Source organism: Ammospiza caudacuta, chromosome 1 (assembly GCF_027887145.1).
Source record: "Ammospiza caudacuta isolate bAmmCau1 chromosome 1, bAmmCau1.pri, whole genome shotgun sequence".
Lineage (NCBI taxonomy): Eukaryota > Metazoa > Chordata > Aves > Passeriformes > Passerellidae > Ammospiza > Ammospiza caudacuta.
The window spans coordinates 101,789,028-101,805,381 of NC_080593.1; the positions used below are offsets into that span (position 1 = coordinate 101,789,028).

The following is a 16,354-nucleotide window of genomic DNA, read 5'->3' on the forward strand; positions in this document are numbered from 1 at the left end:
AAGTTTTACTGTTTTAACTGTGACTCTTCACCTTGAAAAAGAAAACTTGCAGCATCAACCTGTTTGCTATCCTTAAGACACATTTTACTGAGTCTGGCTGAGATGGAGTTGATTTTCTCTGCAGCGGTCTCTGTGTTGCTGTATTTTTAGATTTATGTTCAAAACAGCATTGACAACACACCAGACATACTAGACAGATTAAAAAACCCAAAAAACTGAATGGTCTTAAACCAAATCAGTAACTGAAAAGGATTTGAGATGCATGGAAATGCACTGATACAGACATTTTCTTTGTGTGCTCACAAGAAATCATTGAAGTCCAGAGACCTGCCATTTTGACAGGTAGGGTATAGCTGGAATGAGCATTCATATTTACACAGACATGCATGTAAATCAGAAAGGTTCTTCAGGTTTTATCTATCTGTTTTTAAAATTCCATCCACAATTACACACACTTTGGAAAGGGAGAGATGTAACAGATTTCAGATTCCAAGGAATGCACAAATTCAGATAAAAGATTGCCAATTATTTTAATCAGGCTAAGACTGCAAGTCTGAACACAAATTTTACCCTCAGTGCACATTCTCTTCTAAACCAGTAAAAACAGTCAGAATGACTGTCAGAGGTAGAAAATTATAGTTTCAGTCCTGAAAAAAGTAGTCCAAGCTACATTATGTATTTATAAATATTTCTCCAGAAAAAAAACAAACCAGGAAAATTATTCTCCCAACAGCTGAAGCTGAACAGCAAGGGAGCCTCAGGTATGATGAGAACAATATAGATCCTGCAAAATACTACTGGAATACTGCAGCACATTCCAAGAACAGAATGACTTAATGAGAAACTATCAAAAAGAATTAAAGGAAAAAATACATCAGCTCAAACTTTTTCTAAAGTTCCTAGTTCTTTGATTGTTTTACTATGTGTGTATTTATTAGAGTGTGCGCATTTAGCAGAGTTGATACCAAAACTCAAATTTCCATATAACTCAGAAGCTGGAAATAAGAATACCTTCTCCCTATGCACAGCATATCCTAAACTGTTTGAAAAACCTTAAGGCTTTTCTAATTTAGAATTACTTTGACCTATAAATTTTGGTTTGGGGGTAAGGTTGATGTGCTGGTTTTTTTCCTTACCCAGGATGTCTCTGGACTATGCATCACTGCTGAGTTCTTACGGGCGCTGCCGGATGCAGAGACATAGGTTAACCTGCTCATGCTTGGACTCGAGTAAACAGACTGAGGTACCACATTCTCTTTGCAAGGAGATCCCTGACAACGTGATGGGTAAGTAAAGTCCACTTCAGATCTAAAAAAGAGATTCAAAATATGCCAATAATAAAATATATATTTTTAATGCTGCCATCAAGAAAATGAATGTTACCCATTTCCGATACTATTCTAAAAGTCAACTTAATTAGCTGTTCCGTTAAATGCAGTAGAAATGAGAAATCAGCTCTCAATCTTTACAAGTTCTGGCTTTGATGTACATAAAACACATTTTCATTCTATATAAATCCATATAGGTAAAACATCAGAATTCCAAAACTGACCTCAGATGCCAAGGCCACAGAAGCAACACAACTTATTAAAAGAGGTGAATCAATATACTTGTATCTAACTAGATTAAAAAGTCAAATGAAATCATTTAACCTCCCATCACACCATTAGGTTTCCTATTCACTGCTGAGATTCTCTTCATTTCAAACACCTGAAAACACAGGGTCTCTCAGCACTTTGCTCAACAAAAAAAGCTAACATGACAACAATTAAAGCACTGACAATTTTAACCGGACATCCTAAGAGCTATGTAACATGGCTGCAAAAATACATATTCTCCTGCACATATTAATTTCTGAGAAATGCCAGACAGCCTGTAATTCTAATAACACATCCAAACACAAACATTAGTTAAATACCAAACAACAAAGTTCAAAGTTAAGTCAGGGAAATCAGTTGCCTCATCTTATCAGTCTGCACACAACCATTAGCTACTGGCCATGTTAGTGTTTAAGACTGCAAAATTAATTTAGTTGGAATGTTATGATACTTACTGTTACTGGAACTCATTTAAGAAATATTGTACTTTCAGTTGCTAAGGTAACCTTAAACCTTGCACACAAGTATGTATCAAAATAGTCAAAAGCCACACAAATATTTCTACTCACCCTCTCCCACAATAAGCAATGACACAAATCAGAGAACCAGACGGAGCAAAATACTTCTAAGTTTAAAAAACACATCTACATTGGCCTATACAATGTCCAGCTTAATGTATAATGAAGTCTTAGGCTAATAAAGATCACAGTCAACATTCAAACGAACACATGATCCCTCAACAACCTTTATGAAGCACTAATTCTTGTAACCTGCACCAAGAAATTTACCCTGAAAATGCTGTTCCAGAAGTCTCACTAGGAGAAGAGTGAATCAGAGGTGAAGTTGAAGGTCTGAAGCTACACTGCTCACCCTCCAGATTTAAGTCACATTCAGGTAGAACGGGTTTATGCTCTGGCAAATAAACAAAATTTAAGCACCATATTTACTTATGAACAGGAAACAAGTTTACTGACAAAAAAAAAAAAGCTTTTTCAACAAATAATTGCATCTGTATAGGTTTACTTACCAGTATTAGTCTGGAAAGTTGGGGACAGCTTCTCAAAAGTTACATGTTTTGCATTCCCCCTATGAGGAGTACTGGCATCCTTGTTTCTCTTCTCTGTATTTTGCCTCCTGTCATCACTGTTCAATTTCTGCACAGGTTTGGCTGCTGTAGGACTTACTGAGACACATTTACTCAATTGCTTGGCAGGTTTTAAGTTGCTGAGGGACACAGTATTTCCTGCACTTCTCTCCACTAAATCATTACACGGTTCAGGAACAGCATTTGCTGTTTGATCTGCTGTTTCTCTATCTTCCCCTATACTACATGCATTAGTGAGATTGCTGTTCTGGTAAGCAAGTAGATGTTGCCGTGCCACTTCCAGTTTTGCTGCTGAGAGAATTCCACATGTGTGGGCTTCATTTTCATTAAGTGTCTCTGATCCAATATCGGCATCCATTGGCTGTAAATGTTTACGATTTACCAAATCTGACAACTTTTCTGAACACCGAACATTATCTGCATTTACATCTCTGTGGCTGGGAACACCAGATAGACTAGAAAAATTCTGACTGTCACCTTCTTCACTGAGATAATGAAGCAATCGCTTCTCTATTCCTTGCTGTTTGCTGTGATTATTGATCCAGTCTTCTGCAAAAGCATCCTTATGTTTCTCTTTACCCACTAAAAAGGTATCAGATGTAAGGTTCTGGACAGATGCTTCATGTTTCACGACACTCTCGTATTCACTTTCACATCTGTTCTCATCTGTTTTTTTGAGGTATTTTTCCATATCAAATGTACTATTTTCCTCATTGCTGGATAATGCCTCATTAGTAGAGAGTTCAGCCTCTTTAACAGCTCTAGGAAGGACACGTGTTCTTTTACTTTTATTGGAGAGTGCCATCATCATAGCAGCTAGCTGGGAAGGTTCAGCACTGGAGGAAGCATTAGCAATAGCATTTGCAATTGTGCTGATACTCAAGACAGAGTCAGAATTATTAGACAAGCTATCCTCAAACTTGCCTTTATGAATTCCATCCTAGAACAAAACAAAATGAGTTAAGCATCACGGCAAAAACCTTTTTGTTTAATGTTTTGTTTTGTGTTTGCATTTTAGGATATGGGACTATATTAACACTCTTCATTGATGCATTTTGAAACACCTGTCTAGAAGGAACGCCGCAACAGACATTCTCACTCTCCTGATCTTTAAAGTCTACTTCACAAAAGCTTTTCTAGACTAAATAATAACAATAAATATTTCTTCCTTCTACTAGGAAGCCTTAGCTCCTGTGAAACTTTAAAAATCCTAAAATGCTTTATTCAGTTCAGTTGAAAAAAATGGCAGGAAAATCCTATCAGGGACAAACAGCAGAGAAGTTACCATGATCAAATATACAGTAACATCCAAATTAACTTGAAATCATCTGCCTCTATAGAGAGAAGACACAGCTATTCCTACAGCTTTTTCTACTACTCAAGTCTGATTTCTTCTTTAGTTTTCACACTGGCTATTCTTAGCAAAGGGCACAGAGTAGGTAGACAGTTGGAAACTGGGCTCTGGACCTTTCTGTCTCTCTCAGACAGATACAGACTCAGGAAGAATTGAAACCACCTGTCCTCCTGTAGATACACATGCATGACTTAACAACCTCCTCATCAAAAGACAGATAAAGCACAGAGCAGACATGCACACCATGACTGGACTGAAAACAAGCTGAACTGCCAGGCTCAAAAGGTAGATCAGCAGCACTAAAGTCCATCAGGAGGCCAGTCACTCACTGGTAGAGTATCCTGGGGATCAAGACAGGGGCCAGTACTGTTCAGCAACTTCAATAGTGATGTGGATGACTGGGCAGAGGGTACCTTCAGGAAGTTCCATTATTATACAAAATTGGGAGGTGTGGCTGATAGACCAAGAGAGTCAGCTGCCATTCAGAGGGAGCTCAACAAGACAGAAAGATCAGCTGAGAAGTTCAAAGGGAAATGCGAAGACCAGCACATAAGGAGGAATAATCCCAGGCCCCTGTACAGGCCCTGGGCCAACCATCTGGAAAGCAGCTTGGCAGAAAAGGACTTGAGGGTCCTGGCAGACAGGAAGTTGACCACAAGCCAGGCAAAGAAGCTCAACAGCATCCTGGCCTGCATTAGGAGGAGCGCTGACAGCAGGCTTAGGGAGGAGACACAGACAGGGAAGGTAGGTATCAAGGACTACCAAACTAAAAAGACACTTTTTTCAGACTTGCACCATGCTTATCTTCTTAAATTCTATCAACTGAAAGATTTTATTCCAATGCTAAAGGTAAGCTGTTTCATTAAAAAAATAGAAGGGGAAGACACAGCTGAAATTTAGAAACTTGATCACAGAACATCAATGGCCTATGAGTCTCTGAAAAACTATGGGCTGACAGACTGAGCAATTCTTAAAGTGAAGTAGGAAGGAAAAGGAAAATGAGATGGTGATACTATCACCTAACTTACTACTACTAATGGATCATGCCATTCTAATCAAACCTACCTAAGAAACAGGGGCACCTACTAGGATTCAAATGATCAATATAAAAAACAGTGAGCTGACGTGAAAGCCAAAATGTAGCTGTATTCAAAGAAACAATAATAATTGGAATAATTTGAATTTTGTTTCAGTTCATAGTTGCACTTTAAAGAAAAATACAAGAGAAATACCTTTGCTTTACTTTTGGTAGCAGCTTCTGTATTAATATTTTCACGCATTCCAGCAGCAGTATCCACCCTATGCCCTGAACCTTCAGAGCTGGTAAAATTTGCATGGTTTTTTGTTTGTGCTTCTAAGTCATCTAACAACAACAACATCAAAAAAAAGCAATTAATTTACAGTAAGGAAATTGTCTAAAAAACCTGCATCCTTGGATACATATGCTCCCTTAATGCCCCATAGAAAAAAAGAGCTGCTCCGTAAGTACCTGAAAACACCTCAGACAACTGTGAAATCTCTCGGCCGATGTCACCTCCTGATGAATCAGATCTCATGAGCAAAGGAACAGGCTGCCTCTTCTTCGGGGATGTAATATAGTAACCAAAAGATGGCTATAAAAAATATCCCAGAATACAGCATGAGTGTGACCGTGGTCACAAGGGTTTGCAGGATGAGAGAGAGACGAGAATGTTGATTCCATGATCAGAAGGCTTGATTCATTATTTTATGATATATATATATATATAACATATGACTACACTAACAATAATAGAAAGAAAAGTTCTCAGAAGGCTAGCTATGCTAAGAATAGAAAAGAATGAATAACAAAGATCTGTGTCTCAGACAGAGAGCAAGAGCAGCTCTGCCATGAGTGCTCAGTAAATCCAAACATCCACATGAGACCAATCACGGATCCACATGTTGCATTCCACAGCAGCAGATAATCATTGTTTATATTTGGTTGCTGAAACTGCAGCTTCTCACAAGGAAAAGTCCTAAGAAAGGATTTTAATGAAAAGATGTCTGCGACATGTCACCTTTTTTTATTTAGTTAAATTAAAAAGAAAAGTGTTTGGAATTTTCTCTGCTGGGCACATGCAGAGCAAAGAACAAACACTTGACAGGTTATCTGTTGCCAATCAAAACCTCATCAAGTGCTGGTGTGGAATGAACAGGGAATTTCTTCACCTGTAGAACATAAAATTCTATCATACCGCTAAAACAATCTTACAATATAAGAAAATGCAAAAACAATGCAAAGAAAATTCAAGTCCGAACAGCTGAGTTTCAGGAAAAGCCCATGGACTGAAGATGTTCCTCTTTGCCATCTCTGAAAGTCCTTTTTGGTCCTGAAACAGGCTTGCTGCAGAAAAATGCATCAATAGTTATCAAAAGTCCATTGATATATACATAAAACAATTTCTAACAATTTTGAGACAACTTCTGGAATGTCCTGGCCACAGCCCTTTATTGAACAACTTGGGCTGAAGCTAATTTTTGGCCCTTCAATGCTTCAGAGCTGCTGCCAGCTATTTCAACCCTTTTCATTTTTTTTTTTTTTTTTTCAGAAAGAGCATCAGCAGCAGCAACAGTGGAGCATGAGAAAGGCCCTGGGAGGCCCTGGCCCATGTGGACGGTGGCCCAGGACCGGAAGGGGGAAGCAAAACCCCCAAACCCATCAGGAGGCCGGGAGGTGGCCCTGGCCCAGGGACCCGAGCCCAACAGCCCAGGCCCAAGCCATGAGGCAGGCTCTGCCTTGCCACAGGCCTGCACTCCACTGCCAGTACAATGGCAGAATGAGTGACGAGTGGCCAAACTCTTCTTTTCCCCAAAATCACCAAGGCATGCCAGCAGCAGGGGAATAGAAGCCGTCCCAACAATCTTCATCTTGGGCCTAGGAATGTTTGTTCCCCACAGCAAACAAGCCATGATCGCTTCCCGCTGTGCCCTCTGCCTCTGCAATGCAAATGCAGAAGATGTTGCTCCCATCTGCCTCATGGCACCACGCCACCCTTCTCTGGCCTGGGACCAGAGGCAGAACTTTCGGGACCCACCTGTCCCTCACCGCTGGTGTGCGCGAGGGGCGGCAGAGACGGCAACCTCCAAGGGGCAATCCCCGAACAGACACCCCCCAGCCCGCCAAGAAGACTGATTTTGAACGCAAGCAGACGGGTTGCACCCACAGCCAGCTGGTGAGCCACACCTCCTCCACGGAAGGAGAGGCCGGCGGCCGGGGGCCGGAGCTGCTGCTGCAAGGGCAAACGGCCCGAGCTCGAACAAGCCGCCGCAGCAGCTGCCGGGGGCGGAAGGACCGCGGGCAGCTCCGAAGGTCCCGCAGGCTTGGCGCCGTTTTCAGCATCATCCTGAACAGGGACTGGCTCGGTGGAAGGCAGTGAGGGGGCCGGCGGGTCGCTGACCTCAGCTGCAACCTCCAGCATCGGCGCCGCGGGCGAAGGCGCGGCCGTGGGAAGTGGAGGAAGCGGCTCCGGGTCGCGGTTGCCTAGCAACAGCGGCGCAGGTACAGGAAGCGTACAGGTGTTTCTGAGCTCTCAGGCGGGGCCGCCGCGCCCACAGGCTCTGCTGAAGAAACGGCCGCGGGAGGGGCCACGCGGGGAAGCGCCCGAATCCACGGGGCGGTGTTCGTGGTGCTGGCCGGGGCGGCGCTGCCCACTCTTCATCCCCCAGAGAGAGAGAAGAGGGGGAGGAACACGGCTCCATGTGAGCATGCTCCGAAAACGCAGTAAAAGAACACTTCAGCTATGGGCAAAACTTCGTCCCCCCGCCGGGATGCAGGGGGGCTGGGAAGCAGCAGATCGTCCCCCTCCAAAGGGTCTGCTCCTGCTGGAGTCGGGGGAAATGGGGCGAGTCCGTTGCAGTTAGCAATCCAGGGAAAAACAGCTGCTTTCCGCTTCAAGACCAGGAAGAGTGCCTTAAATGTTAGGTAAATTCGGGGGTGTCCGAATCCACAGCCCAAAAGGAATTGCAAAATGAATTCCATGCACTCCCATACAAACACATCCAGGGCAATACAGCACATTCGTAAAAAAGCCAAAAAGCTTTGCCTATCGAAAAAACTCATGTAAGTGTCTCTCTGCCAGAACAATTCCAAGAATTCCATCCTCTTCACCCCATTTTGCCTTTCTCTGAAGGGGAGAAAGGAACCTCAGCCTTGGTGGGAAGACCCTACCACCTTTGCAGCCGTAATCTGCGAAGGCCAGGATCATCAGGAAGGGAAAAGCCTACAGTAACTTGTGACAGAGTCCAAAACTCTTTGGCCAGCTGCATGGTGCTGCTGAGCTTTCCAGCCATCTTCCTGGAGTCTTTTCAGAAGGTTCTCTTTTTGGTCAGCCTTGCTGTGAACTCTGTCCAAATCAGGATCTTCAGTTCTTCCGCTCCTGGCTAGAATCCACTTCTGTGGTCACTTCTGAAGTAACCATCAATGCCACACATTCTGGGTTTACCCAGTGCAGCAATTGCTCCTCTGGGGTCGCACCAAGTGATGATTTCCGCTTCAGTCACTCAGGGTCACCAATTGTGACCGTGGTCACAAGGGTTTGCAGGATGAGAGAGAGATGAGAATGTTGATTCCATGATCAGAAGGTTTGATTCATTATTTTATGATATATATATATAGCATATGACTATGCTAAAAAGAATAGAAAGAAAAGTTCTCAGAAGGCTAGCTAAGAATAGAATAGCAAAGAATGAAAACAAAGGAGCTCTCTCTGACTCTGTCCGAGAGAGCTCAGGCCTTGATTGGCCATTAATTGTAAACATCTAAGAGGGGCCAATCACAGGTGGACTTGTTGCATTCCACAGCAGCAGATAATCATTGTTTACATTTGGTTGCTAAACTGCAGCTTCTCACAAGGAAAAATCCTAAGAAAGGATTTTAATGAAAAGATGTCGGCGACACATGAGTAAATTGAATAATGAACAAACAGATTCAATACACTTGCAAAGCAGTTTTGGCCCACAGTGCTTGCTTGGTATACCTCTCATACCACTAAGAAATAATACAGCATTGCAAATGCCCAATCTGAACACATACACTGCACTTCCCATACACAGATAAACTAACAACTGGCATGGCTGAACCCCAGCTAGGGACTAAGTACCACACAGCTGTTTGCTCACTCCCCACCTTCTCCCCACAGAAAGAATTGGAAAGAACAGGCAAACCTTGTGGGTTGAGATAAGAACAGTTTAATAACTGACACAAGAATAAATTACAACTATAATACTGGTAATGAAAAGGAAGGAGAGGGGAATAACACCCAAGAGAAACAAGTGGTGCACAACACAATTGCTCACTGGCCAAAGACCAACACCCAGCCTGTCCCTGAACAGTGATCCGTGGCTGCCAGCCAACTCCCTCCAGTTTACAGACTGAGTAGGATGTTCTATGGTACAGAATATCCCTTTGGCCACTTTGGGTCAGCTGTCCTGGCTGTGCTCCCTCTGAGCTTCTTGTGCACCTGCTGCACTGGCAGAGCATGAAACACTCCCAAGTCCTTGACTTAGAGTAAGCACTACTTAGCAACAACAAAAACATCAGTGTGCTATCAAGATTATTCTCATACTAAATCCAAAACACAGCACTGTACTAACCCCTACAAAGAAAACTTAACTCTATTCCAACTGAAACCAGGACACAATTTACGTCTACCAGTTACTCAAAATAAAGAAATAAAGTACATCACATCATCTCTGCCTGAAGGCATGGTCTGCCACTAAGCCTTGGAATGCTTAGGACAGACTAACTCTGCCAACTCCAAAAATTCCTCATGACACAAGTGAATTACACAAGCATGTGTGACCACTTCTTCTCATTGTACACACTTCCCCACCTTTTTTTTTTTATGAAACACAGATGAGATCCTGTCTACCAACAGTAGAAGAGAGAAGCGTCAGTTATCCACCAGATGTAAGACATATACAGGGGTTGGTAAGTCAGAATCTAAATGACTACATTTTCACTGAAGTTGGGCACTGCCCAGATAGCACATCAGCTATCAACAGCCACTCAGAGATGCCCTCACTGTTTAAATACCCTTGTCTGACCAGCATTTCACTTAACTGTGTGGGTAATTTGCTGGGACCTCCAACATGCCTCCTGTATATGGTGTACTTTTCTCCCTCTAATCCTACACATAATTGGTTCCTGACCAAAAGGCAAAGATCAACATTCAGCAATAACACCAGGCAGCACTTCACATCAGAAATTCCAGTAGGAAACCAGTCAACCCACACCTGTAACGCACAGAATTTCCTTCCTAAATCAACTTAGAAAATTAGACCTGATAAAGAACTGTTTACAAAATAACAAAACCAGTGCTAGCTGCCGTTTGTCTTGTCTTTTCCTTGTTTCTCAGTACTAACATTTAGATACATACCCGTTTGACATCACTGCCTCCACCAAGACATCCAAGAGCTTCAGATCTCTGACCAAAGAACTCCCCCAAAGACAAACGTAAATAGCTGGCATCTTTATGAAGATCAGATGTTCTTGGCAGAATGAAGCTATTAGCAGATCTCCATGAAGTATTTGCTAATTCAGATGCATTTAGACTGCCTACCTTTCCTGCCTGCAACCAAAGAGATTTCAGAAGTTGTAATTTGTAAATAAGAAAACTATTTTGTTTACATTGAGGTCATTAGTTACCTGCATAAGCCTGTGTGCTTTCTCGAATTCTTCCTGGTCTTGTGCAATCATAGCTGCTGCTTCAGCTTAAAACCAAAGAGAATATTTATTAAAATAAAGCAAAAGTTACTAAGTACCATCATTACTATTTGTCATCATTAACTCAATTTGATGGAAAGTTATTGCACATAAAATTCTAGGCCTGAGACGGTCTGGGGCACAGTAGGAGTTATTCAATCCCAGTTTGGTGAGAAAAGTAATACGAAATTAGTTTTAAAGGAGTTCTTGCTGGATCTTTAGAAGCCAAAGTAAAATCAGTATTTAGCTAATTAACTTAGTGGTAAATAAAGAAAGTTTCTAACAGCCTTAGCCCCAGGCTAAACTAGAACTTTTTATAGGTTATGATACCCATACTAGTGAGAACCAAACATCACATGGCTAACTCAGATCAAACCTTTACTATATTTGAGGTTGAAAATTTTTTCCATCAAGGTGGTACCTTTGAATTGGAGCAAAAGAAAGACACTGGCTTGTACCTATTAATGAAAAACCCATGCAAATTAACAGGCCAAATAACCCAATCTTACTTTTGAATTCAAATGCCTGTACTATTTTCACAATTATCATCTATAGAACAACTAACACTTAAGAATCTCTGCACCAAAATGTTGTGAAAAACTGATCAAGAGATACTACTCTACTACCTGACCACAATGTAAACACATCATTAAGCTCATCAAAACTTCAAAAATACATGTCCTTGTACACAGAGCATCCCTAGGCATAGAGGGCAAAAGCTGAGAATGCATGCAAACTTTTAAGGTGAATACAGCTGTTATCCATAAAACTACTCATGGGAAGTCACAATACACACTCTGAGGAAAAAACAGAGTTGACAAAGGTGGCATACATCTTCATTGAGCAATCCAAGTTCATCCCCTAAAGGCACTGTGAATGACATGTTGTTATATTCAACTCTCTGACAGCAGCAGTTCTTTATCTTCTATATGAGCCCTAAAGCCCCAAGAGACTTTCTGAAGCACCCAACACTGTCAAGTGAGCATTCCTGCACTACTCCATACAAGAACACACTGTGTGCACAGTTTGCTGACAGAGACATGTCATAAATGAGAGACCAAAGAATCAGATGTAATATATTACGTCCTTTCTGTCCTTACAAATAAAATTTCTTCAGCTGTCAAACACCACTGCAGACAGACAAGCAGAGCAGCAGCCAGAAAAATGCCAACCACGTGGAATCTGTCAGTGCGTTATCATCTACCATGCAAAGAGGTAAGCTCATTGACTTGAAAGCCGAAGTTTTTAAAAACCTATCAGGCGGAAAAACGTAAGTAGCCTTGGAAAAATTTTTAACAGTCAAATATTCAAATCACCTGACAACTCCAGTTTAAGATATAGAAGGTGTCTGAAATATAATGATTCTGAAAAATCATGGCAGAGTTCTACATTACTCACATAGTAGATGGGAAAGTGTCACCCAAATGATATTGACTTGACCCATCAGAAAACCACTACAGTGCTGAAAAATATTACTTCAACCAGTCAACCCTGTTTGATGATTCATTCAAAATAAACAACATTAGACATAATTTGCTTTGAAAGAAAGAAGAATCTTGAGTGGACCATGGACATCTTGAGAATATATTAGCCCACCTACATGTCAGCTTCAGAAATTAGGAGAGATTAGGAGAAATGCTGTTGCACACATTGCTTGAATCTCTTACAAAACAGATGAACAGATGACATTTTGGTGCTAAGGAATCAATTTGCCTATAGCACTGCATGTGTATTATCCAAGCCTGTATGACAAAGATATAGACTCCCATGAAGATGAGTCTGATATAGCTTAAGGATAATAAACAACTTTTTAAGTAAACAGAGGTACAAAAAGCCTGGAACTCAAGGGAAGATGAGAGTCCCCAAGTCCCTCAAAAAGCTCCAATATTTTTCAGTACCATTTTTAAGCATCAAGACATTAACAATCAAGACATTGTGAAATCAAGGGATTTCACAAAAAATCAGCAGCTAGCCAAGTCTCTCAAATTTTGACATTGTAACTGCATCTATTTGACATTGTATTAATTCCTCATTGATAATTATTTCCTCTCTTATAAGCATCACTCAACACAAAATTACTCTTCTTCTCTTTTTCTTGCAAGAAAGGAAAACAATCATTAAAGGAATTTTCCAAAGGAAAAACTGTGGAAGTGAGAGGAGTTGCCTCAGCTCATACAGTAAGTACCAATGGCAAATGTTAGAATGCTTTTTGTTTTGTTTTAAAACACACTTCATGGGAAGAGTAGGGTACATAGCAAGAAGCTATGTACTATAAATAATGATATAATATCACTACAGATTACTATCAGCATCAGCTTTCAAATAATTTGTAGTATCTAAAACCTGGAGTGTTTGTAACACCAAATACTGATTTGTTGAAGTGAAAAAAAAAAGGAAGAAAGCTTACTTAACATTATTACAGACAACAAGAGTTAACTAAAAAGATGATTACATACAGCCAGTAACGAATTCCTCATTTCCTTTATCATCCTCAGACATATTTAAATCTTGTTCTTCATCAAATGCAGTATAATATGCAAGATCAGTCACCCATTTGCCCTCCTCATTTTGATAGACAATGCTGTGTGGCAAATCACCTAAAAAATACATCAAATGCTGCATTATGGATTAAAATAAAAAAGGGATACGGCAAAAGTTGCTCCAACTGCAAGCTTAAACTAATTTCATCAGCAAATAAGTAACAGTTAAGTACAATATACAACAATCAGTGTTCCTGAAAACAATAGCAAGTCAGACTTAATTCATGCTACATTGTTTTTTATTACCAAGTCCTACAACTAAATAAAAATGCCTAGCTTACAATTTTATTTCTTTTTCCATGCAACAGAATATGGTCACAATTGCATGGACAGGTTTCATGTAAGGATAGGTTGCATGTAAAGCATCCTACCTTTGTCTGTTGTAGCTAAACTTAAGTTCTCATAGCTGTCCCCAGCTGGAGACAGGTAAGTATCAGGAAGACCAGCTTTACATTGAGTTGCATCTGCCTGAGGCGCATTTGCACTAGGAAGCTCAGGAGTGGTGTCACGTCCCAAAAATCCTCTTGCTGTGTGTAGCACTTCTGCATCAGAATAAGTAGCCTGACAGACAGAGGACTCCAGTTCTTGCTTTGGAAGGACATCTGAGACATCAGCTTTATGGCTGTCCATGCACTGGAGGTACAGGGAATCTAATCGCAGCTCAGCAGCTGTGCAGGAATCCAGCACATCCTCAGCAGTCACTGAATTCTTTGAAAACAGTAATCATTTGAAAAGTGACAGAAGCACAGTTATTAACTGCATGTATTAAAAGTTCTAGATACAAAACAGTCCAAGCTGACTAGGTTTGAAAAACAGGCATAGAACCAAAGTGGTATTATTAACCTTTTGTAAAGGAAGGTTGGGTGGTTAGCTAAAGATCTAACAAGTTTTCAAACACACTGCCATCTTCTACTACAGACTTACTCTACATGAATAATAGGAATTTAAATGGCAATTTCATACCATTTGCTGCACTGCTCTGGGCAGCGTTTGTTTTTGCACAGGACATCCAGTTATCCCTTCATTTTGTGAATCTTCATCACTAGCACTACCAGAGTCTATTTCAGTCACAGCCCCATAACCGGCAGAATCCTTAAAGCTCTCCTTTAGATAAAAATTATAAAACATTTAGGTAGATTAGATATTTAAAAAAAAAAACCAAACCAAAAAAAAAAAAACCCCCAAAAAAAAACCCAAAAAAAACAAAAAACCAAAAAAACCAAACCACTACAGGGCCTTTTAGAATACTAAAAAATTCTCTGGTAGAAAAGAGATTAATGATTCTCTGTTCACTCATATGACACTGCCATAGCCAGCACCTCTAGTTAGCCTCTGCCACCAAGAACAGTTCCTGGCCATGCCAATCCATAGATGTGCCTGCAAGGGCATACACAACAAGAGGATGGGAAGATCTCTTCTTATTCCTACTACATCTTTTCATTCCCTTTAACAAGGGTTCTGTGTTATTCCCCTTTCACTCCTAGCTGACCCATTGTTGGATGAGGGGTCCAAATCAGACTCAGAGCCTTTTGCACCTACCCTACTGTCTATCTACAAGGCAGGGACATGTTGCACAGAGAAGCCCTGAGAGCAGAGCTCTGCTAGTCTCACTTTTAAAACCACTTATCCCTTCCTTCATGCACCGCTGTAACAAATTGCAGCCTATCCAGACTACTTGAACAGGGTTAACATCACTTCCCAAACAGCCTGGAAACTCTGATGTCAGTTGGGAAATTTCTGAAATTTCAGAAGCTGCAGTTTAACTGTTTAAATCACACTTGTCCACTCTGGTCAAGCATGAGACTGCCAGGATCACAATGACTGTTGCAAAGCCAAGAAAATGGAAAGGCACTTAATCCCTGGCAACTTATTTGGAATGGAGCTAACTGTTGCTCAAAGGCAAACCACAAACCAGCCTGTTACTGCCCTACATTTAACTTCCACATTATTTACCAATTATTTAAGAGAATTATTGACTCTCCTGGAAAGACAAGTCTCTGTATCACTTTAAAAGACCTTGGACATTGTTATGCAAGATGAAAAACAAGTGATTAAAATTATTATTTATAAACTTGTATCATCAAAAAGAAGTGCCAGCATGTTGCCTTAATACCTATAGAAACAAAAAAAGGAAACCAAAAAGACCATTAAAACTAACTCTGTTTAGAATACCAACAAATATAATCACTGAAAATTTAACATGTTTAAGAGCCATTGGGCATGCTGAGCTTTGAACTTGAAACCTACTTTTAGTAAGACATTTTCAGACAGCTTCAGTGCTGCACAGTGTTCTGAGAGGTTTTGCAGGTTGGTGTCTCTTCTTATTTCTGGTTGTATCAGCTGCTCAAAATACGCTTCTAGTTTGTTATCAAATTCTTCATCATCAATATCTTCACCTATGAAAAGAGAAGAAAATATCCTTTTCATTTTAACAGACATTTTATATCACCTGATATACTACCAAAACAATTCCATAATTTACACTGAATATTGAATTGCATGATAAAAACAAAAAGACCAGTTAGGTTCACCAGTACTGGAACCCTGAATAGGCAAATATTTCCAGCTAACAGCTACCAACTCTTCGGAGGGCAACCAAAAGTAACTTCATCTTGAGTGTAAAAAACAACCCAACAGTATTGCTACTCAGCAAACGATTAACTTAATTCTTATTATGCAAAACTATCAAGTGAAGTTATGCAACAAGAAAGAACAAAACAACTTCAAAAGACAGTCATGACATACGTAGATGCCATGGGAGAAATGCAGTAACTTTACTGCAAGGGTACCTCATCTCACAACAGCAACCCTATTGATCTCTCTGCCTCCCCCATTGGTACATCCAAGAACATGCCCTGTCATCCTTCATGTCATGGGCAAAGTCAGCTGCACTAATGAAGAGCATGTTTGTCCTTCTGCAGCAGCCCCTGGAAGGGCACAAAAAGTTCAAAAGTCTTAGTGATCTAGAACTCATGCACTCACTTCTATGCCTGCAAGTAAATTAGACTTAAAACTCAGACGTTACCACACACA

General features: G+C 40.7%; 1 protein-coding gene across 1 annotated transcript in view; it reads right to left on the reverse strand.

Annotated features, from left to right (window-relative positions):
* Positions 1–16,354, reverse strand: part of CEP192 (centrosomal protein 192) — a 74,641-nt gene that overhangs the window by 36,092 nt on the left and 22,195 nt on the right. Inside the window, exons 18-28 of the mRNA XM_058805236.1 lie at positions 15,569–15,717; positions 14,285–14,425; positions 13,693–14,029; positions 13,238–13,378; positions 10,725–10,789; positions 10,456–10,647; positions 5,547–5,670; positions 5,290–5,420; positions 2,626–3,643; positions 2,387–2,510; positions 1,137–1,308 (exon numbers count right to left, since the gene is read on the reverse strand). Of these exons, the coding sequence (XP_058661219.1) occupies positions 1,137–1,308; positions 2,387–2,510; positions 2,626–3,643; positions 5,290–5,420; positions 5,547–5,670; positions 10,456–10,647; positions 10,725–10,789; positions 13,238–13,378; positions 13,693–14,029; positions 14,285–14,425; positions 15,569–15,717 (2,594 nt within the window). The remainder of the gene's footprint in view (positions 1–1,136; positions 1,309–2,386; positions 2,511–2,625; positions 3,644–5,289; positions 5,421–5,546; positions 5,671–10,455; positions 10,648–10,724; positions 10,790–13,237; positions 13,379–13,692; positions 14,030–14,284; positions 14,426–15,568; positions 15,718–16,354) is intronic.